The following is a 23016-nucleotide window of genomic DNA, read 5'->3' on the forward strand; positions in this document are numbered from 1 at the left end:
AGCAGAAAAGGCCTTGACTCTGTGTCAGCACTGCTCAGCAGTGACGAAAACATCCCCGTGTTATCAACGCTGTTTCCAGCACCAATCCAAAACACAGCCCCATACTAGCTGCTAGGAAGAAATTCAGCTCTCTCCCAGCCAAAACCAGCACACATAACTATATGGAAATGGAGACTGAGGGACAAGGATGTTTTCCAACACGTGTCTTGGTTTGAAATACTCCCTCCCCCCCATCAGGACCAAAACTGTAATTTCGACTCATAAATCCCACTGAGAATTAAGCTTGATGGTCACTGCCATTTGGGCATTTGAAAAGGTCTCTCTAAGTGCTTCCCCTTGGTTTCAGCAGAAACAGCCTCTCTCCATCAGGGCCTTCCCCACAAATAATGCCAACAAAGCACACACCGCGATAGCAGCACAGAAGAGCTTTTACTTTTTTTTTTTTGAAAGGAACACTTGCCTTGGCACGTCAAACCTATCCTTAGAGAATGTCTTTTTCTCTAGTGACACTGAAGGTCCGCATTCATCCCCTTCAAACTTCTAGTGTAGCAACTGAGACAAAAAAAAGCTATTGCTTTAACTTACTTTTAGAGAAGTGGTTTTTTGTTTGTTTCTAAATAGGATCTGCCAGCTCAGTTTCTCTATGGGAAGGAAGTTTATCTATTCCTTTTACTCCGACACCATCATACCCGCTATTTACTATCTGACACCTAGAGCTAAGAGAACAATTCACTGATGACTCTTCCGTGGGGTGGTTGGCTTAGAAATACTGGGAGCAGTAAAAACTTTGCATCAGTAAACAAAACAGACAGCAAGAGCACACAGAAGAGATAAGCCTGCATAGTGCCACTGGTATGGCACTCAGACTTAGGCAAAACAAGTTTCTCCCTATGTCGGAGCCCCACTGCGGCACAGAGATGTTTTCAGGAGCGTAAGTGACTGTCGGATTTCTATTTGAAGAGAATGAGTAGGAGGAGAAGCGAAACACTTGGTCTCAGCTGGGGAAAGCATATTTGTTCTTGAGACGTCCTTTTCTCTAGGACACAGATCACGTGGCAGCCACGCTGCTTTAAAAACGTATAATTGAACATGTAACGGTAACAACAGCAATGGTAATTTACCTCTCTGCAGACACAGAGCAACTACTGAAAATTTGTGTGCAATGCTTAGAAGAGAGGCTATATTACAGTCACTCCAGGCTGAATATTATGTGGGTACCAACCTTCAGATGGGGACCAGAACGGCAAAACCGACTGCATTTTTGCTTGCGCCAGCGAGGACTTGGACCGACAGCCAGTTTACGCTTGCTTAACGGCCACACTGAGTTCACTTTTACCCGGTGAGGAACATCCACACACCCCACTTGACAGCCTTCATTAGTGAGATACTGTGCAACGAACACAGTACAGCCTGAGTGCTGGGTACAAATTTCTTCCATCTCTAGTATCTGACACAAACCTGGGGACAGGGGTTGCTCCTCATTAAAGCAGTTATTAACAAGCTCTATTCACAGCACTGCGCTAGATCGCTGACCCTCTCACCTAACCCAAATTAACACCTTCCATTTATGGCTTTGTTAAACAACTGTTGAAATTTAATCAACTCAATGTGTTCACAGGGTTGAAAAAGCTGGAGGTGGATGTGCGCACCAGTTGTTTCTCTGAAAAAATCTTCAGCCAAAATCCAGCTCATGACTCTTTTGTTCTTGTAATATACAAAATAATTTCTCAGATATTTTCTTCTTTCACAAGGAAACTAGCATGCAACTTGCAGGCCAAGCCAGATTTTTTTCTTTCTATGCTCCAGTTTAGACCAGAATATTTGGTTTTACAAGAAGAGCTTCTTCCTTTTTTAAAAGGAATTAATAGCCGATTTCTTCATCCACTAGCCATTTTGCTCTTTTGCAATTACACTTAAAATAATAATCAAAACTCTGCAGCAATATATTTTATGTAGAGGTTTAAAACCAACATGACCAGAATGACTAAAAACATCGGGTGATTAGGGCTTTGTGCCGTTTCTTCTTTGCTTCTGGTATCAGATTGCTTCTTATCTACTATAATTTTAAATACTACATATTTGCTTTACCCACTAAATTAGAATCTGGATTATTTGGCTGCTTACTTTAGATTTCCCAAAGGTACAGCCTTCACATTGCACTATATAACCCCCTACCTTCCAAATCCTGCTGTTTCCAATATTTACTGAAACACTAATGTTAACATAAATGCAATTAGATTTAAAAGGAGAAGAAAAAAGGAAATATTTCTAGGTTAAATGTTTACACCACTTACACAACAAAAAACCCAAACTTTTATGTATGTCAATGCCCACATGAGTTCACACTCCCAAGGAATGATTATACCTTTGTACATAATTTCCATATGCAGAAAGCATTTTATAAAATATTTTTTTTTTCAAGACAACAACTGAACTACGGTATATCTAGTATACCTGACTTAACAAAAGTTTTAAATATTATTTGTTAATTGCTGCCACAATCACACTCACTGGAAAACAAACTGCAAAGGACGGACACCGACAAGACAAGAAACCCAACCTCTTCCAACAGCTGCTGACTCGCTGAACAAGTCATTGAAGCCACGCTACGTTTAGCGCTCAGTAGCAGACCTCTCTGGACAGAACATAGATCAAACAGGACTCAACAATACATGGCAAAACACTTAAAGCAGTTTCCCAAACCACAGTCAATGTATCAGCGCTGGCATACAAGCCATTCCAACATCGCTTAACAGACCCACCTGCGACTGTTATTCTTGCTGACAATGCGCAGCAAATGATTTTGGGAATCAGTCATCCAGACAACCTAGTTGTTAAGGTATCTGTATTAGCATCCTAAATTTCCTTTCTCGAGTCTAACAACTACCAACTCTAGAAAAACTGGGATGAAGTCAGGAACAATTCAGTGAGCAATCCCACTTGCTGGAAATTCACGTTCTGTAGTAAATACAGAGACCGCGTGCCCGCTATGTATGAGGCTATGTGTTTTGCTCACAGATTTGGAGCTCTGAACCACTCTTCAAGGAAATGCTGAGCACATTACTCATTGACAGAGACATGGAAGGTGCTTGAATAGCTAGCAAGAGTATTGAAAATTTGAAGTACTTCTTCATTTTTACAATACTTTCCACACAGCCATCTGTCTTGGCACTTGTCAGTTTTGTGGCCTCTTGTTCTACTAAGGACAATGGGGCTAAGCCATCGCACGCTGAATATAGCATACAACACCCTTTTTGATGGCAAGAATGAAGCAGCACACAGGAAAAGTAAACTTGAGCCTGTGTATTTGTGTCTGTCCCTGCACATGAGAAAACATTTTCTGAAATACCTCCATTCGGAGGCCGCTCAAAGATATTGCAAGCATATTTATTTTTCCAGCTGTAACATGATCACAGCACCCAGCAATTAAGTGCCTATTAGCTCATGAGCTTCAAACCCCTCATTTCACTACAAATGATTTCCGAATGGGGTTTCTGAATTTCTAGCTCTTTAGGCCTGACATTCCTCCTTATCCACCATCTCCTTGCCAGAGTTACAAATCTTACTACTTCACCACAGCAGGAAATTTGTTACTCTATTGTGTACAGACTCAGAATTATAAAAAAGGCAATTAATTTTGCAGTGATTAGAAACTCACAAGCTAGAGTAACAGCTCAATATTATTAAAATTTCAGAACCAGCATGTAATGACCCTACATGCACACCTTCAACAGGAAAGCCAGCGGCACGCGTCAGATGACACTGAGAGCAGCAACTGCTCCCGCTACATAGTTTTTAAGAAAGCACTTTTATTTCTGAAGCATTTACTGAGCCGTGACCTCACTGCTCCCACATTTGTATCTTTCAGGAAAGAGCGAGTATCTTGCTTTATTCTTCAGTTTATGTTGAGGTCTTGTAAACAAACAGAGCCATCTGCTCCAAGCAGACATTCGTCTAAGATACTCATCTTAAACACTTCATAGTCTAACATAGCCAAACTAACATAGCCAAAGCTCATGGAAGAAACCATCTCTGCCAGCACCTTCTTAATCTGCAGCGTCTTTGGTTTAGTCCCAGTAACAGGGAGAAAATTGCAGTAGACCCGTGTCAAAACCAAACCAAAGAAACAAAAATATCCTCCGTAGAGCCATCAGTTTTAAACCCGTGACAGGAATATTTTGTTTTTCTACACTACAGTTCCTCCTCTTTCACTCCTCAAGAAGTTAGTAGACTAAATAAATACAAAGAGCACTACCAATAGGAACAATGCCCCAAAAGGGAAAATTTCCTGGTTAATGACAATTTAATGCTCTGGCCAAATAGATTTCAAAAATTAAGTGTTCTGTCATGTTGATTTCATGCAATCTTCTCAACCTAAACTGCTGCAGAGACTGTTCAGATATATATTTATAAAAAAATGCTGCAAAATGTTGAGTAACATCTGTTTGTAATGTACTGTTCAGATTACTACACTTCTGATCAGGTTTGCATCTTGTACGAGACAATTGTTCTTCGCTCAAATGCAAGCCAGGTGGAACATCTTTAATCATATAAGAAGATCCCAATCTTCAAGGAAATTTTCTGTTCTGATGTTCTTTTTCGAGACATCCGATTATAAGAGGATGAATTCCCTCTAACAACTGCAGTAATTACATGCCTTCTGCTGGTTCATAATTTTAGGGTATTGCGGGGGTGGCTAAAGAGTGGCGCGTAAGACCTTTAAGCTTTCTTTGAATTGGTAACATACTGCCACCATCATTTCAGAACAATTTGCCACATGTCAGGACAAAGGATTACCAGCATGCTGCAACTAAATCTGCACTACTTCTCTGACAACAGCCAGAGCAGCAGCTGCTGAATATTATAATGGATTTACACTGCTTACCACCTTTATTTTCAAGAAGAACAGAAACGGGAGAAGAAAACACTTCTGCCTGGCATCTATTGCTTAGATATTCTTTCAAATTATTAGTCTACACGTTGAAGTGTGTAATAAAAAAAAGAGGTGAAAGGTGACTGTGATTGCTCTAAGCTTCGGAAAAAAAATTTAAAAAAAGTCAGTGAATCATTTTGAAGAGAGAAAGCACACCACTGGCACAGCCCACACATAACTTATTCTTGTGATGTGTGAATAACTTCAAGTTACTTTGGAAGCATTATCTAGAAAAGCTGAAGTCCAAAGATTATGTTGATACAGGGAAAGATCCTGAACCTGCATTCGGCAAGTAGTATGAATACCTGAAACCATAGCGAAGGAGAGGTTATGAAGTAACGTAAGCAGTATTTTCAGTGAGTACAAATATTGATATGAACTTATTTTTATTGTCCAGTTACCCAAGTCTGGAAGACTCTAAAACAGCCGTATCAAGTTGCAGGTCTGGGCATGTTTTAACAAACAATTCAAGAACACCAGTTGCTGAAGAAACATGAACCAATGGTATGAGCTGTTTTGCTGTTGTAGAGGAAGTTAGATCAAGTCATTTTGTTTGTCCTGTTCTCATGTTTGTAATTTCTTGCTGAATTACAGTGAGTTGTTTCATTTAAAGCTCCAGACTGCACAGTAGTCCAAGGGCTCCAAGGCCATGATACAGAAACTTGCAGTTACTTACAGTAACCAAATGAATAGTTGTCACCCACATTTCTTCATGCCAGAAGAACGCGCTTCTCTGCTGTAACACAGTAAATGCTAATAATCAGCTATTGCAGCAGAGTCCTTTCAGGGACGTATTGTGTCCAACTCTGCAGATGATTTCCATTGTACTGCTATCTGGCACACAGCTGGCTGGTTTTCTGCCGGATCCACGCAGCTGTGACTAGCAAGCTACACGCCACAGAAGTGCTCTTATTCCAAGACCTATAACCATCATTTAAAGACACTACCCAAGCCTTCGAGTGCAGGAAGTCTGGAAGTCAAAAAGAAGGCGCTACAGAAGTAAACTTGCTTTCATTCCTCGTCTCCGCACAGTGAACATGCATGCGGTGACTGGGAAGGGGTTACCTAGGTATGTCAGAAGAAACAACAGTGACTTGATCAAGGAGCGCCATGTCTACAGTACAGAAGATGAGCTTTACAAACATTCAGTAGAACAGTTAAACAGATGACCTGAACTAGAGCCTTATCCCAATACGACAAGCCAGAAGACAGCTCACTGAGATTGTCCACAGGAACAAAACACCTAGCAGACAGCTTCAGGTCAGCACTTGCGAAGAAATTCCAGTCAAGGTTTCCCAACATCTCCACTTCTCACACAGTCCATCTTTATCATTTTGAGAGTTACCTCCAATCTTCTATTACTTCTCTGAATTCCAGTATTAAGCTGAGGGAAGCAAAAGGCAATCTAGCACAGTTTAATCCCAGAAAGAATTAGTGTAAACAAACGTAAGATGGCAAAAGGCCACCGAGTACAACTCGGCAGCAATCTGTACTATATTCATGACATTTCCTTCTTATAATTTGCAAATAGCAGAAAATGTGTCTCTTCCGAGTTTCTGAAACACTCAACTTGATGTTAACAATGGATGTTACAACACAAGCTCATTAATACACACTTGAATCAAAAGCTTCCATTCCAAAATGCTGACCGCAGGAGCCAGTTTTTCCACTGCCACCATCCAGTGTTTCAGGCCTTCAAGAACCAGAATCTGTTTTCCACGTGTTAGGTGCCTGTCCTAAATCCCCGTTACTGGCTTAGCAACTGTGCTTTCTTCTCTCTTTTCATAAAAAGTTTGCAATGTTAGTTTTGTTTCTATCAGATTGAGCATTGGAATTCTTTCTCAAGCCAATTTGCTTTTCCAGCCATCTCAAGTTCTAAGCCATTACTATTTTCCACAAACATTTAGGCATAAAATAGCGTGTATAACAAGTTTACATGTAGTACTTGTGAGAACACTTTTAATAGGATATACACCAAGCGTGAGTAACACTAAGTGCTTCTACGCTATTTTCCTATCAACTGTAAGACGAACCAAATAATACGTTAGTTCAATTTCACACAGCTATTTGCCCTCTGCATAGCATGTCAAGTGACATACATGTCGCTGGCTCTCCATTCCCACCTGAGAAGAATAAGCACAGAAGCTCTGTCGGATAAGCAGCCTTAGTCCATCCAGTTCCAGGTTCTCCTTCCCGGTGATCCTTGCAGCAGCAGCGGCCCGAAATGCACTCGGCTCCACAAGGAAAATTCCAAGGGCTCGCAACTCTCAGCAACCCACGGTCCTTTCCAGCGATAATAGAAGATTTCAAATTTCAGCCTCTGCATCTCCCTTGCCCTTGCACCACCTTCCCGGACACATGTAAATGTACCTGATAGCACTTATTTTGCTGGACTAGCAGCACCTTAGTTAAGTAAGTTGTTAAGTCAAAAGATGATACATGATCTTCAGCTTCTTGCTGCTATCTCACATCAGATGATAGAAATGAGTTACGTATTTAGTCAAGTGCTGCTTTCAGCAAAGAACCCGTAAGCCTCCGAAACAAAATAAATACAGTGGGGGACTCTACGAAGCTACAGTCCACATACAACAACATTTACGAACCTGAGACCTATGTCACACAGCAAAAAACCCAAAGCAGATAAAGACCACAGTTCCAGCTAAAAGGTTGTTAATACAGTAGGACACAGCTTCAATAGGAACTGTCACTTTGCAAGAAAGTAAAATTTTCTTTTTTAATTTATTTTAAATTGTCTGTATTGATAACATTAACATTTCATCTCATCATAATTCAAGAAGTCAAAATTCAGTAGTCAGAAACCTGGGTGAATAGTGATAACACACTCCATATTTGCACTGTAGACATGTAAAAATAAGGAAGTGAAACTTCTGCTCTAATTAGATAAAGACAGTCTCTCACCCAAACGCTGGAATTGCGCTGAAGGTATTAAACCTCTGTTCCACTTTCTATTCAGTCATCTTCCCTTTGCTGCCCTGAGTAAGGTATACATGTGGTTTAATTCTCTGTTAAATCTTTTACAATCACACGGAACAAACCAGAAAGAAAGTATTATACAGAAATGTTAAGTACAAGAGGAAATCAAAATATTAGGGACATTTGTCAAGTTTGTTCTAGAAAGTCCTCAACTAGAAACAAATATGTCTAAGTCAACACCATTCTCCTTTTCTTAGTTGTCTTACAACACCTCATTTCAAGACACTTCAAAGGACAACTCCGTGAGGAAAACAAACCAGCTTTTAGAAGACTTATCTTCAGATTTAAAGATTTATCGTATCAGATTTGTTTGCTAAGTGTAATTCACTGTTAACACAGAATTAAAAATACGTTCCTTGAAATCAAGCCAGTATGTACACTTGTTTAAATTCAAGTTATGAGTCAGTAGACAAGACTTGGAAAACATACAATTTTTTTCCCAGTGAAACAGGCAACAGTTCACAACCAACCCAACATTTCTCAAGCAGTCTGGCTTTTCAGCCATGACTGAACTACTTTTTTTTTTCTTCCTTGAAAGAAGGCATCTCCCATTGTTTTTTAGCATGTCAAGAATTAAAGCTCGGATTCTAAGTAACAAAAATAAAACATACGACATAATACAGCGAGCCCACTCATTACAATCTAAAATATAACTATCTGAGAAACAGCAGTGAGCAAATACATTTTTAAGACCTAAGGTGAGAAAAGAAAAAAATAATCCCTAGACACAAGGGTATAAATACTCAAAACAGGAGACTAAGCACCTGACAGTTACCATGTCAGATTAACTATTACTGTGCAGTTTGCATGTGAACTTAGGCTCACCTATAAAACAAAGCAACCTCTTCAATGAAGACTCTTAAGGAAAATCCTTCCGAACTGCAACCTACAGACTGCACTTACAGAGCAAATATTTCTTCACTTAAGAATTGCTTTCACATTGTATTGAACTACTGAATATTAACAGGACAACAGAAAGTAAGCTTGTCTTTTCTGAACGAGCAGAACAAAGAGAAATGAGTAACACAGTAGTAAGCCAAGCAGAATTAATTCAAGTCTTTCTAACAACAGGGCAGGATACAGTGCAGAGATATTTTACAAATTGTCTTGCATTATCCTGTTCACTCTTCACCATATATAATGCAAGAGCGCTTGTGAGCACTAAGCAGTCCTAGTAGACCATCTTCGGGAATACAAGATGAAAGCAAAGGGAAACATGGATGCTAACTTAGGTTGACCCCAAGTGATTTATTTTAAGGCATGTTATCTGAGCTTTTGAACTTTTGTAAGAATAGTTTTTAAAAGTCCTATTAAGGCACCTTTATCACACAAGCACTCTCAACAAAAAACTTAGGCAGGTGCCTAAGTGGCTCCATAAGTAATTGAAGCTCTTTTTACCATTTAACTGTCATGTAGGCTTTACTTCGCCACAGGTACCAAAAAAATAATTTAAGTGCTGATCAAACAAATGTTGAAACCGACGATTAAGTTGCAGGATGATGCAGTTTCACAGTCACAGTCAGTGTTGGCATACAATGTTATTTTTACTTCCACCCAAGCTGAACTGAAACACAACAATTAATCCCCCCCTCCCCTCCAAATGTACAGGTAACAATATATTTTGTTCTTTTTGACTCAATTTGTACTGAAACTACGCATTAAATGCAGCAGAAGCTTACAATCTTAACTTGGCTGGAGAGCTGAACTAAAGGAACAGCACGAGTTGGAAGCAGACTACAGGGAAGTCAAAATTTGGTCTTAGCAAGTAATTTGCCTTTAGCAAAAGCACTTCTGGTTCTACGCAAGTGATTCACACCGCACTGGTCCAAAGTGATTGCACTGCAAAGACTACGTAGTCTGTGCATTGTACAAGTAACAGGAACTGGATGCAGAAGTATTTTTTAATTGGAAATAATCAACATACTCAAAACATCTCTTCAACCCATCTACTGTCACGAGGCAGCCAACACCTTCATCATTCTTTGGTCATTTAACCGGAGGTACATACTCCAACAGTAATATACATATATATATGTACATAGGTATACATATATATGAGGTAGTGATGTTACAGATTTAACTTGCCTGGGTGAGAAATGAAAGGAACAGAACCAAAGGGATCTTCAGGAGGATTTTTCTGTGGAGCAGAAAGTGGCTCCACATTCTTATCTGAAGATGCTCTCCTGTCCACCAGCCTGTCTGTAAAAAACAAAATGAAACAGAACAAAAAATAAAATAAAATAAAAATGGCAAGTCTTATACCTATGCAAAGATATCTACTGTACGGGGTGAGGGAGGAGTATACTCTCAATTAGGGGTTTTTTCATGTTTTAAAGATATCCTACGTCTTCAATTCATACTTCTAGATCATTCAGGAAAATTCACCTGCAAGAACCTAATTGTTATTCCCTGCCTCACCAAAAGCAGCGTACATTTGGTGATGGAATGCTTTAAATGAGGATCTCGAACATGTTATATGCAGCCTACGTGCTCTGTAATAGAAACTACTTGTCCTCTGTGCTCTTTAGGTTTTGAAGCAAGAATCACTATGCTTATCTAAAACACCAAATCATTCATTTTATGCAAGTTTTGGCCAGTCTTCACCACAAAGAGAAAAGTTGGCAATCACAGCAAAATAGCCGGGAGTACTTTTTATTAAACATGTAACATCTATTAGTAATTAAAACAATTTGAGTGTCATAATATAGAGAAATGTAGTGTCTGTTTTGTATGGTCTTCAACCCTTGGGAGACTGATTTTTTTAATTTTTTTTTTTCTTTTGGTTAGAGCCATACAAAAGATCTTTAACACAGTCAAAAATTCAAAGCACTAGGAATGGCGAATACAAGTTTTTCTGTTTAAGCTCTTATTGTAACATTGCTGCCAACTTAAGACCCAGACCATCCAGCCCAACCACCACACTGCAACTCAGGAGACTCCAGCAAGGCCCATCAGCCACTTGACAATACCACTGTGACAAGGTGTTTCACCTTCAGCTAACATTCTACATACTCCATGCAGAAGACACAGCATTTTGCTTTTTCACTGACAGTGAAAAACTGAAGGTGTTTCACCTTCAGGTAACATCCTACATCCTCCATGCAGAAGACACAGCATTTTGCTTTCCCCCTTTTTCACAGCAAGCAGCTGCTCATCCAAACAATTTGCAGCACAACCTTCTTGACAATTTGCCCCTGCGGAGATGCAGCTGAACTGTGCCCTAATTACTTATCAAGCTACCTGCACATCTTCTATTCAGTCCTTCAATACAGCAACCAGGAGGCTTTACCAAGACAACCACCAGGGACTAGACACCAAGCTAATCTACTGCAGACAGATGCGTATTAACCCTGTGTACAAAGCCCAAGAGTTTTGAAATTACATGCCAGTTTTCACAGACAAGCATGCTGTTCATATTCAAGTGTCCGTAATGTGACTTGTGTTACCCTTACCCACCGTTAAGACTCTCCAAAGAAATACAAGTGGGAGTTGTTCCATTACAGGCAACCCCTACTTAAAATATAATCCCAACTGGAGGCTCCTACTGCAGGAGATTAAGTAGTTGCTCTCACCTCAACGTATACATATTGAAATAGGCAGAGGCTAACCGACCCGAACAAAACTATCCTTCAGTGACAGAGCCATGGAGAAGAGAATACTAGCCAAGATGCACACAAGACTAGCAGTTGTATGTTTTATACCATCGGCTTTGAGCACAAAGACAAACAACTACCAAGCATCACATTCCACAGCAGGACTTACTCCTGATTCTGAACGGTTATACCCACATTGCTTGCTTTCATCAGGGAAGAAGGGTTTGGTTTGGGGGTTTTTTTGTGTTTTGGGTTGGTTTGGTGTTTGGCCTTTTTTGGGGGGGTGGAGTGGTGTTTTGCTTTTTTGTTTGGGTTTTTTTTGTGTTTTGCCTTAGGAGAAATGTATGTGACCTTCAACTTGCATCTTTACAAATGCAGACTGAGTGAGGGATGCTTTTGTTCTATTACCCCTAGTGTCTTGCCTCCAGAGGAAAACAAGCTGACTGCTGCACAGTTTGCAGGCAACCAAACTCTAGAGTAACTTTTAAGGGTGCAACAACTTGAACTACCCTTTGGAGAGTCCTTGCAAATGCTGGCATGCAAGACTATGCAAGTTGAAGCCCCCAGATGATGATCAGATGTCCCAACTTCAGGAGCAGGGCTAAGGTTATCAAAAAAAAAAAGGATTGAAATGCTAACCATGCAAGAAAAATTAGGTAAAGTGAGTAAACACAAGGTTTCAGCTCCTCCATGGCACCTAGGCACATACGTGCTGGGATACATTTCCCTGTAAAAATAAAGTTCAGAATTTGTCAGTTCATCAAATCTAAGGCTATCACAGAAGGATGAGCCATTTTTCCAATCTTCTGAGGCACAAGTGTCATTTGTCCACCGCGTAACAAGATCCACTTCTCTTTATCAGAGAGTGTTTGAGAGAAAAGAGACAATGATGGTTTCTCCAGCTTCACACAAGCACAAGTAGATTCAGTGGGGCTGTCAGTATTAGACTTTATTGTGCTTCAGATGCAACTTCCTTAAAATAAAGATCCAAGTTTTTTTCCCCTCAGTGAATAATCATACAAATGCAGCCCAGACTGCTGCCAGAGACACGATCACGTGCCACAAGGCACAGCGGACCCTTCCACAGAAAAGGGCAGTTATTTAAAACCACGAACAGGGAATCCAGCTGTTTCCATTCAATTGACAGTCCCAAGATTCCTCAGGAGGCAGCTCTCTCAGGACTTTCTCAAGTATGAGAAGCACTCATGCACAAGGAAAACATGGTAAGAACCACAGCTCTTTCCTGCACAGATAGCCTAGGTAGTACCTTCATACTGTACACACCACAAAGGAGATGGGCACAGAGCTTCGTAGGCTTTGCACCCACAGGTGTCTGTGTTGAAGCACCAAGATGATTCTGGGCCTAACAAGAACCTTTGTGCAATTCAGTGTGAAGGCTGTGCTGGTATTTTTTTCCGGTGAGAAAGACGACCCATTTTCTTGGCTCCCAATTCTGCCCAGATCATTAAGTGGTTACAGGAGCTCTTTTAAGAAATCCTTTTCTTCACAATGTTGTCAGAATCTCAGCATCACGCGTTGCTTCTGGACCATCATTAATACCGATGATAACAACAACAGAGAAACAACAGTTTGCACAAGAACCAGGAATTCCAGCCTGTAACTCCGTATCACAGTTCTCCACAAAGGAGCTCAGTTCAGAAATCTTCAATCAATTGCACATTACATCTCACTGCAACTGTCATCTTTTTAATATGACAACTTGCACAAAGTGTTGGCAAGGTATTCTGTTCTATGAGTTAGCTCCCTTTTTAAAGGGGAAGTGATTAATCATCACAGCAATACCCATCCCTAGCTGCACTATGACATTAAGCTACTAAATGCATGAAATCAAACGGTAATGTTAGCCTGACAAATTATGACATCTTGATCCTCTAACAAAGGCTGCGTATATTTAATTACTTGTCTATTACTATCATTAACACAACAGCTTTAAAAACATTTGACAGATTTAAAAATATTTTTAATTTATATATAAAGCATCAGCTCAACAATACAAACCAGGCTTTTGGAAAGTGGAAAGAAACAATTCATGTTTTGAATGCTGCTCAGCACCACATAACATGGCAGAGAGACAAACTTACATAACACTGTACATAAGTTATGAAGTACGGGACAGCAACCGGGTTCAGTAACAGAAGGTATAACAATTTATCAAACCTGTATCTGCAGTTCTCCTCCCTCTAGATGGCAAAATGATTCACAGTAAACTCAAAAATTGAGCAAAAAAAAATTACTTAGTAGTAAACAGCAGTTTTCTCTCGTAAGACATAACCTACATCTAAAGAGAATTAAGCCTTGATCCTTAAGATACATCTGAGGAAATTCCAGGAAGTATTATACAGTTAAAGACATTTTTATAGGTATAAGCCTTAATTGTACAATAAATGTCCCAATTTCTCATTAATACACCTAAGTTTGAGGAAGTACCAGTAGACAAAATTAAGTATAAATATTTCTGCTTTGACTGCAGTAAAGGCATTAATAAGTTCATACGATCTTTGGCACAACATCCTCAGTATCAAAAAACAAAGTTAAAAGGTCTTCGAAGTCTTTGCGGTATGTATCTATGTGTACACACAAACACACATACACCGAGATTAAAACTAGCAATGTTCCCCCTCCCCTGCACCTCTAACAGAAATCAAGCCAAAAGGCCTAAGGAAAGCTGTAACTGCGTCTCATGTTATGTATAAACAAGCCTGCCATCTAGCGTACTACTGGTCAAGCAAATAATTTTTTTTTAATTTTTATTTTTCTGTTTTCTGTATTCAAGTGACTAAAAAACCCTAATGCTGGTTATTAGTAAGCAAAACGATGCTGTTATGTTTACTTTTCTGATACAGTATATGAAATCTATTATCACATCCAGCTCTTCTATGCATTGAATTATCTTTACTGAGAGGTGAGCCAAAAACATGCCCAAGTAGATTTAGTCTTTGAAAACTTCAGACTATTTTCACACATGTAGTACAAAAACTGCATAGTGGAATTATAGTAGTAGTAAACTGTTCTTTCTGCTGGAGATTTAGAGACAGCAGTTAGCAGCATTTAGCTCCAAGTTATTCTACCCTTTACTAAGTCTAACTGTTTGCATGCAACTCAGCATTTTCACCGCAAGCGTTGTCAAGCATTGGAACAGGCTGCCCAGGGAAACGGTGGAGTCACCATCCCTAGAGGTATTTCTAAGACTTGTAGACACGGCACTTAGGGACACAGTTTAGTGATGGACTTGGTAGTAACAGGTTAACCATTGGACTCCATGATCTTAAGGGTCTTTTCTAAGCTAAACGATGCTATGATTTTCTATTTCCCCAGCTTACTATAACCAGCCTACTGAGCTACACCAGGCAAGCGTATTTCTCGTATGGTATTTTCCAGCTTTTATATAAAGCCACTTGAAATACGTCCTTGGTTATTATCTTCTTCTGTACTTACATTTGTTCAAAACATGTGGCTTAACCAAATCACTCTCATAAAACTTACCATAAGTACAGTCAGCAGTCCAACAGCCAGTTAAAGGTTCTAGAAATGGGTAACGTTATGCCGACTTTTTGGTTCAAGCTAACCTTCTCCCGATTCAAGAGTGTATTATTTCAAAAGACTTCTAAGGCTTCATTTGGAAGCAGCATGCCTAAAAATATTCAATTCTACTACTAATTAATTTCCAATTCTAAACTTGGATTCAGAAAGGATACTTTTTTTTCAGCTGGTACATTATCAGCAATAAGTCATTTTACTGTAAAATGTGTGCAGGCTACATCCACATCTCAAAAATAGAAGTCTTATTTGATCAACACAGGATACAAGTGAAAACAATCAACTAAAGTTTCACAAAAAAAACCCCGAAAAACCAGTCACTTTCCTTAAGGATTAACAGGTAACGCGTGCATCTTGTTCAGCTACATTTAAGGACACAGAAACCCAAGAAGAAAAAGACTCAGCTGAAGGCACAGGGTTTTTTTTTCCAATTACTTGAAATTCAACTTTACTGCATTTTTAATAGCAAGGAACTTGCTAATAGTCAGCCAAGTACATACATTTTGGTTTTTGACATTCTCACACCTTACAAGTCTCACTAATAAATCTGATCTTGACAAAACCAGTTTTAAGAAGAGCATCTAATAAGCATGTGTTAAGCAATTAAGAAAAGGAAGTAATTCCAAGTAAAAACCATCAAGATAACTGACTTCAAGAGAAAAGGTTTATTCAACTATTGCCATATCAGAACAATAAAGCAGCCCTTACATGTAGCCACTCATCAAAAAGGACATTACAAAACATTAACATAATGTAATAGATCAATTTTCTTTCAGGCATTTTCAAAGGACATATCAGACCCACAGAATCTTCTGCTCTGGTGTGCAAGAAAAAAGCTGGAAGGGAAGAAAGCAAGCAGCCGAACTTTTCTTCCTATCTGACAACGTACCTCTGCTGTTCAGAGCTTCTTGACAATCAAGGTGACGCAAGCAGTATTTAAGAGCTAAGTTATTACCATTTCTGTAGTATTTGAGCCAGTAACTACCGATCGTAGACAGTGAGTTCCTATTGCACACATTTTCAGAAAGGGAAAGGAAAGAAAGAAGACAGGCCCAACTCTGCCCTCAAACGCTCAGAAAGAATTTTCTGTACACAGACCGCATGGCCCTTCCACAAGACAGGTGGTGGAACTGCTGAGCAAGTACAGAGCCCTTATTTACTGTGAAGCAAAATAAGCCTTCAAGCGTCCCTTACTTGATCTTAGCAGGTCAAATTCTCTGTCCAGCAACTCCTCCTCTGTCAACTTGGAAAAATTGTCCTCTCCAAATGGGTTCCAGCCTGACATATCAGGTGGGTTATTGATGCTCTGCTTTGGGTAACTGGCAATTGCTTCAGCATCAGGAATACCTGACCTGTAAAGTCAGTTCATGGAAACAAATCAAAAGAAACATTACCGGGCTGTTTAGCACAATGAATATCTGACATGCTTCATTATGCCGAAATACTACATACAAGCAACACACATGCATTAACAGCTTATCCCAAACGCATCTGAAAGCTAATTTAAGGGATCACTTGAAATACGTGGTTTGTTCGCATCATTTCCGTATGCAATCCTTGTACTTTTCTTTTTCAATTTGTTAATTGTAGCCAAAGCACAGAATCCTTCATCAAAGTGACACGCAAGGGCAAAAGCTTTATTTCACCTGTGGTCATTTCTATATTGCCATAGGAGACTGCCTTGTTTTTCTCCAAAAAAAAAAAAAGCCTGCTAAATATGTTTGAAGTTTTCATAGGTTCTCCTTATTTACAAATTATTTTTTCTTGGCAGACACATTAAGTGTCTTTGAATCCTACATCCATCCAACTGATACAATTAACTTAACTAGTTGACATCACAGCTTCTGCTTGTATTAGTGTTATCTACGCAGATAAGGAAACCTTTGACCAAATGCGTTTTTCCTTTCATGCACCTTATGGCATATTACGCCTACCACTTCTCTGTCTGAAGCGGACTAGAAAAAGCAGCTATCAGCAAGTTACTGCATGCTAACAGGTTCTCTCTCTATGCCTAGCCAGGCTCTGCAGGCCACTCCTGCAGCCCAGCTCCACGTGGAACCATCTCTTCAAGACAAGAGAAAGGTGAAGGGGGCTCCTTCCTGTCAGCTCGGGTGCCGCCATCCCACAAGACTACCGGCTCTTTCTACTGAGAGAAGGACAACATGCCATACGATGCAATGCACTTACTATGTCAAGGGAAAAGAAACTCATCACCCCTTCCTTTAATACAAGAAGTCATATTTTTTGTTTACAAGATCAACCTTATGCATCGCAAACCACTGCTAACCTGCAGTCATTGACTTTAAGCTCAACAGCAGGATCAAAAATCTTCAGCCAAACACACAGAGGAGAAACTGGAAATACACATATTGACTTCCAGACTGGAATGATTCCTTTCAGAAATTGTTTGTGACAAGAGTACTCTGGCAATAGACCTGACTGAAGTACAGCTAGTAAATCTCAGATATGGGCACAGAAGTGCAGGACAACACTCTCTGCTAGGGATTAGACTACCTAATTGGCAAGATGAAGCCAAACTGGTCGCAGTGATAGATGATATTCTATCAATCCAGCCTACAGCAGAAAATTGTTTTGCCTTTTACTCTTTCAACGCACTGTAACCTTGAAGTGACTAAGAATGACAACAGCACCTGAAACATTTAAGTCACACTATTAACTGAAAGGCTGTGTCAAGACTGCCTGCACCGAAGACTGCAGCATTCCCCCAAGTGCAAAGGACTTCTCTTTGAATATAGTATAGTAGGAACCTATGTAAATATACAACCTAGTTCATAACATTAGTGAAAGTGGACAAATCTGTGCTTTTTTTATTTTTAAATCAGAAAATGAAGGGTTTTTTATTCCACATGCTGTTTTTCCTAAGAATTCATGGGAAAGTCATTATTTATTATACTTTACTAAGCAAGGTAAGTCCGCAGGCCCCTGCAAAGGGACCATATCTGTGATGAGCTGTACTCCATCATGTAACATACTTAAGTCAGACCACTGATCAATAGACACAACTGTTAGAAGCCCTAGCAAATAAATGCCAACTATAAAGCCTCTCTTAAAAGAGCATTTGAGGTGACTTTCATACGCCTTTAACCTCATTCAGCATAGGCTACTGACCATCCTAAGCAAAGTGGTTAGCAGTCAGTTTCTGGAATAAGTCCATGAACAAGAAGTGGAAGACAGGTTCTTTAAGAACTTGTACCAGGCTCATCTGTTAACAAGTGTCCCACCCTCCTCCCCAAATATCGTTGACCACTAAACAGCAACCATCCAACTGCTTTAAGTAATACCTTACTATTGAAGCAAGTAATGTCTGAGGAAAGGGTTCAGCAGTGCTCATCTCAATTAGGAAAGTAAGCAATAAGTAACCCTTAGGTACATCTGTGTCAGAATACTTGCCTGCTTGCAGGGTAGAGAGAATCTGCCACTGTTCCAGCATGCACTGGAAGTGACCCAGAGTAGGAAATTAGGGCTGGTGAGAAGTCTTGTGGAGAAATGATACATTCAGGAGACTGCGCCTGTTGCGACTGCTGTTGCTGCTGAGCAAGCATCTGCTGCTGTAGGAGAGCCTGCTGATATTGCTGCACCTAAGTAAGACAATGATCACGTCACTAAAATTCACATAGGTCAGCGTGAATCTCTTCCATTAAGTAACAACACCGGCCTTGCAGCCAAATGCACTAACCACCACCACGCTCCAGAAAAGACTTGGTAGCTTCAGCAGAAGCAAGAAGGCAGACCTGTCCATTACGCAGGCGAAAAGAAACTGCCCTAACAGGTCAGCGATACCGTGTTTCTCTTCCAACATATTACCACTTAGCTTTTTGTAATTATTGCAGCCTAAGTATATGCTACTGCAGCACTAAGAAGTTACTTTTCATCATACCCTATTCTTAAATATTAATAATCGAAAGAGAATTTCTCCTGACTTTTGAAAAACAGATTACGTCAGTTAGCTTTCTTGTTTTTGAAGTAGGAATTTGATGCCACCATGTCTTCTATCACTTTGTAGCATAACATACATTCGTTGCTGTGGTCACTACTGGAAATCTTAAGCACCAGTTTTGTTTCAAATTAGTACATACCTACTTAATGCAGTTTAGGATATATCCCATCCGATTAATACAGCAGTGCAACTCCAGATAAGCTTTTGCAACCAAGTTTGGGTTAAATTTTTTTTTCCCCCCAACTGAATATCATTTTAGATCCTGAACTTCACACTATTTACCACATCCACAGCTCGTTACAACTGCTCACAAACTTCTCTTACTGCATCTTCACAACAGACTTAGAAACACAGCACGTATTTTAAGATTGTACTATCTACATTCCATTCTTGACATACCATAGCAGGATACTGAGATTGAGAAGGTTGCTGCTGGTACACAGACTGCATCAACAGCTGCTGTTGGACCATCTGCTGGTGCATTGCTTGTTGATACTATAGTTGAAAAGAAGAAAATAGCTTTAGGAAGTCACAATCCCCCCTTTAGGAGTATCCAGGTATTTTGAAGAAGCATCAATTAAAATATCACTTTTGTGACTGAACAGCATTTTTCAGTTAAGACATCACATAACCAAGAATCAGCTTGCAATTCCGTCAGTGCATTTTAATGACTGTGTTTGGCAGCTTTTCCTCCCCCCCCCCCAATTAGTACCAGCCTGTTTAACAGAAAATTAGACTGTATCTTCAGCACTGCCTTTCCTAAGGCACACCAATCAACACCCCAACTTCTGCAATTTTCTCCAGTGCTGAGCCCCTTTGGAATATAATTCAGCTGTGCTTTAAAGAATAACATGTCTCAACATGGGAAAAATAGAGGAATAACAGTAGGTGTCTCCGACAGGATCTGAAAGTTCTTGTCTGACCTAGCCACTCTTCTGTTATGTTTACAGTTATTTATGCTACGCAACTTAAGCAATTATACTTGACACTATGGAAGCTGGACAGTGTTAGAATACGTAGTATCCATGAAAAATCTGGGTGGACACAACAACTACAAAAAGGAAGCTCTCCACTGACCAAGGAAAACTTCAGAAAGCAAAAACTGCAAAAATCCTACTCAGATGGTATATATACATCCATCTACTGCAAGCATAGCATCGTCACCTAGATAACTCCTAACATTTATCTCAAGCATGTTTACATATACACAAAACCTTTATTGGGGCCACACGGCGATGATTCAACGCAAGCTGGGATTCAGGGTCAAACTGCAAAAACAAGACAAGCAACTCGCTAGGATAAGCATTACAGAGCCTATGAAGAGACAAATCAAAATTAAAAAGAAGGGGCAGGAGCCATGATCCCTTTCTCTCTCCTAGCAGGAAAAAGCCAGGCCACAACAGCAGAAATGTTTAACTAGCACATAATTCAAAGTGTTATTAACAAGCATAACGTGTCTCTTAGAAATTTGTCTAACACATTTGACTCGTACCTGCTGAATGTAAGCATCCTGAATCGTAGGTTGCTGCTGCTGGTGATGTAAACGGTGTAGCTGCTGTAGTCTCCAGTCCCCCTGCTGCAGCTGCTGGAGAACTCTGTTCTGTTGCGGGGGGTGCTGGTTGGTCCCTTGGGACTGTAAGATTTCTTGTCCATTCCCTGGTCGCGTGGTTCCTGTGATATTCAGACAACACTGTTGACAAACCCATCTCTAAAGTTCAGCTAGAAAGCTCCCTGGCAATTAACCTCTTTATTTAACACTTCAGGGTGAAACAATTTATAAACTTCCCTTCCCAGTTTGACAACTAGTACAGCTGGTAGATAGTAAGTTCAGTTCTCCGAAAATACTTCTAGGCCTGTCAATGCAGGATTTCTACTTACAAGATGCAGGAAGCTTCGTTTGGTCTTAGAACAGAGGAAGCTGGGTTCAAGACTTCTGCTCTACTAACATAAAAGTTGTAACTTCTAGTAGCTCAAACCCTACCCGTCAAAGCATGCAGTTTTGTATGCATACAACACAGAGAATTTTTAAGGGAACTATTGGCTCACTTGTCAAATTCCCTTAAACAGAACACCTGATTAATTTTGCCATTCAATTGTTTTTACAGCCTTTTAAGTAAACAGTTACTAACATAAACCAATCTCTCTTGCACACTATTTATTTCTGAAGGGCCCAGACGTGATCTGTTTCATTGTCGTAACAGGAAAAGCTTTCCAAGTTGGATGTTATTTGGATCCTGTCTAGTGAAAGTTGTTTACACCTGGGACACAAACGTTCTCAGTGGCCTTTTGATTGGAGGCTTTCCCAATATGACCCCTGAAGCTACTCTTCCTGTACTGTAAGACACATAACATCACAAAGTGCAACTAGGAAAGTAGTCAAGATATAAACGAAAACTATTTAAATGAATACTTATCAGACCCATAACTCTCTTTGAATGAGATAAAGAAAAACTCAAAGGATTTATTTAAAACCCATTTCACACGATTGAGCCTCCCTCGATTACTCCTCTGTTGCCCCCCATTGGTCAATCATTGGCAAAGGGAAGTTTTTACATGATTCCAGCCTACAAATAATACCAACATATTGTTGCTATCTCATGACTTACCGAGGCACAGGGAAAATATTTTTGCTACTACAATGAAAGCAGCTTGTTACAGAAGAGCTCAGTACTTTTCGTGAATTATTTGAAAGTCAAAACTGAGCATTAACTTCTCTCACAGTCTGCAGTGGGGAAGTTAGTTCAAAATCAGTGCTAAGCACAAAGAAAAAAAATACCTTCACTTCTCAACAACTTGCATTTGGTTTTTGTGGCACCTGGTCAAACTTATTACTTGCACATTTAGAGTCTTTCAGAAAAGATGAAAATTTGGGTTTTGGCATATAAAAAAGCAGATAAATTTGAGTTTTAAATGTTATCCCTACTAGAGCAAGAATGAAAAGAAATATAAAATTCATTCTTCATTTATTTTGGTCCATCCTTAGACTTTGTTAAGTTACCTTTTTGCCCACGATTACCAAATGCACCAGGAACTTGCACTTTAACTGGAGTTGCTGAGCTCTGGATCGTCAGCACACTAGAAGTAGCAGTGCTTGAATTGGCCTTTGGTCTTTGTCGCGGTGCAATTGATGTTTCTGTTGGTCCAACAGTATCTGTTATTCTGAAATGGCAAGTTTTCCCATAGAAGAGACTTGATAAAAAAAAAGACTGTTTCTTCTTCAAATTAGACACAGTATATCTCTTAATAGCTCAATTATGTCTTAACCATGTGCTGCTCTACTTCTGAATTGGATTTTAATACCTTGAAATTTGCTTCCTAAAATTCCACTCACCATCCATCGGAGCCATAGGATATATGACTGCTGCAGAACACCGTTAAGAAGGAGCTACGCAACAGCCTTATTCCCAAAGAGACTGTGACACTAGATGAAATTTCTCTGTGTAAGTTGTCCTCAGTACACAGTAATAAGTGAAAGTTATTACTGACTACAGCACCTGAGTCAGCAATCCTATGACTAGAGATATGATTACTGTTCATACATACAGGAAATAAGATTAAGAAAAATCTTAACTGTTAAGTCAACTCATTTCTACTTTCTGTTAGAGGTTTAGCCTCTAGCAGTTATAACACCCATAAACTGCTCAAAATATTTGCGTGTTCCCTGAAGTACTTCAGAGCTGTATAATAGTCTGCCAGGCTAATAAAGATGTTCAAAACCGAAGTACTTTTGAGCTTTAATCCCATTACTGCGTTATAGTATATGCGTTTTCTTCAAACTGTCCAACTGCTTAAAAACACTAAGTCACCATCTGAGCTCCAGTACTTAACAGCTCACGTTAGCTCCTACCGTATTATATCAAGACACCATCTGCGATAACCTGCTGTAACTTAGAGCCGTCAGGAAAACATTCTTTAGGAAGAACTATGAATGTTTGTATTGTTGTCTAGCAGATTTAGTTGGAGTTGAAAACATTATTCCA

General features: G+C 39.7%; 1 protein-coding gene across 1 annotated transcript in view; it reads right to left on the bottom strand.

The window, feature by feature from the left end:
* BMP2K (BMP2 inducible kinase) overlaps positions 1–23016 on the bottom strand; it is a 39205-nt gene that overhangs the window by 3924 nt on the left and 12265 nt on the right. Inside the window, exons 9-14 of the mRNA XM_009279316.2 lie at positions 22035–22195; positions 20529–20707; positions 19436–19531; positions 18490–18677; positions 16273–16430; positions 10013–10126 (exon numbers count right to left, since the gene is read on the bottom strand). Coding sequence (XP_009277591.1) covers positions 10013–10126; positions 16273–16430; positions 18490–18677; positions 19436–19531; positions 20529–20707; positions 22035–22195 — 896 coding nt within the window. The remainder of the gene's footprint in view (positions 1–10012; positions 10127–16272; positions 16431–18489; positions 18678–19435; positions 19532–20528; positions 20708–22034; positions 22196–23016) is intronic.

The sequence above is a fragment of the Aptenodytes forsteri genome, unplaced genomic scaffold, assembly GCF_000699145.1.
Source record: "Aptenodytes forsteri isolate BGI_AS27 unplaced genomic scaffold, ASM69914v1 Scaffold467, whole genome shotgun sequence".
Taxonomy (NCBI): Eukaryota; Metazoa; Chordata; class Aves; order Sphenisciformes; family Spheniscidae; genus Aptenodytes; species Aptenodytes forsteri.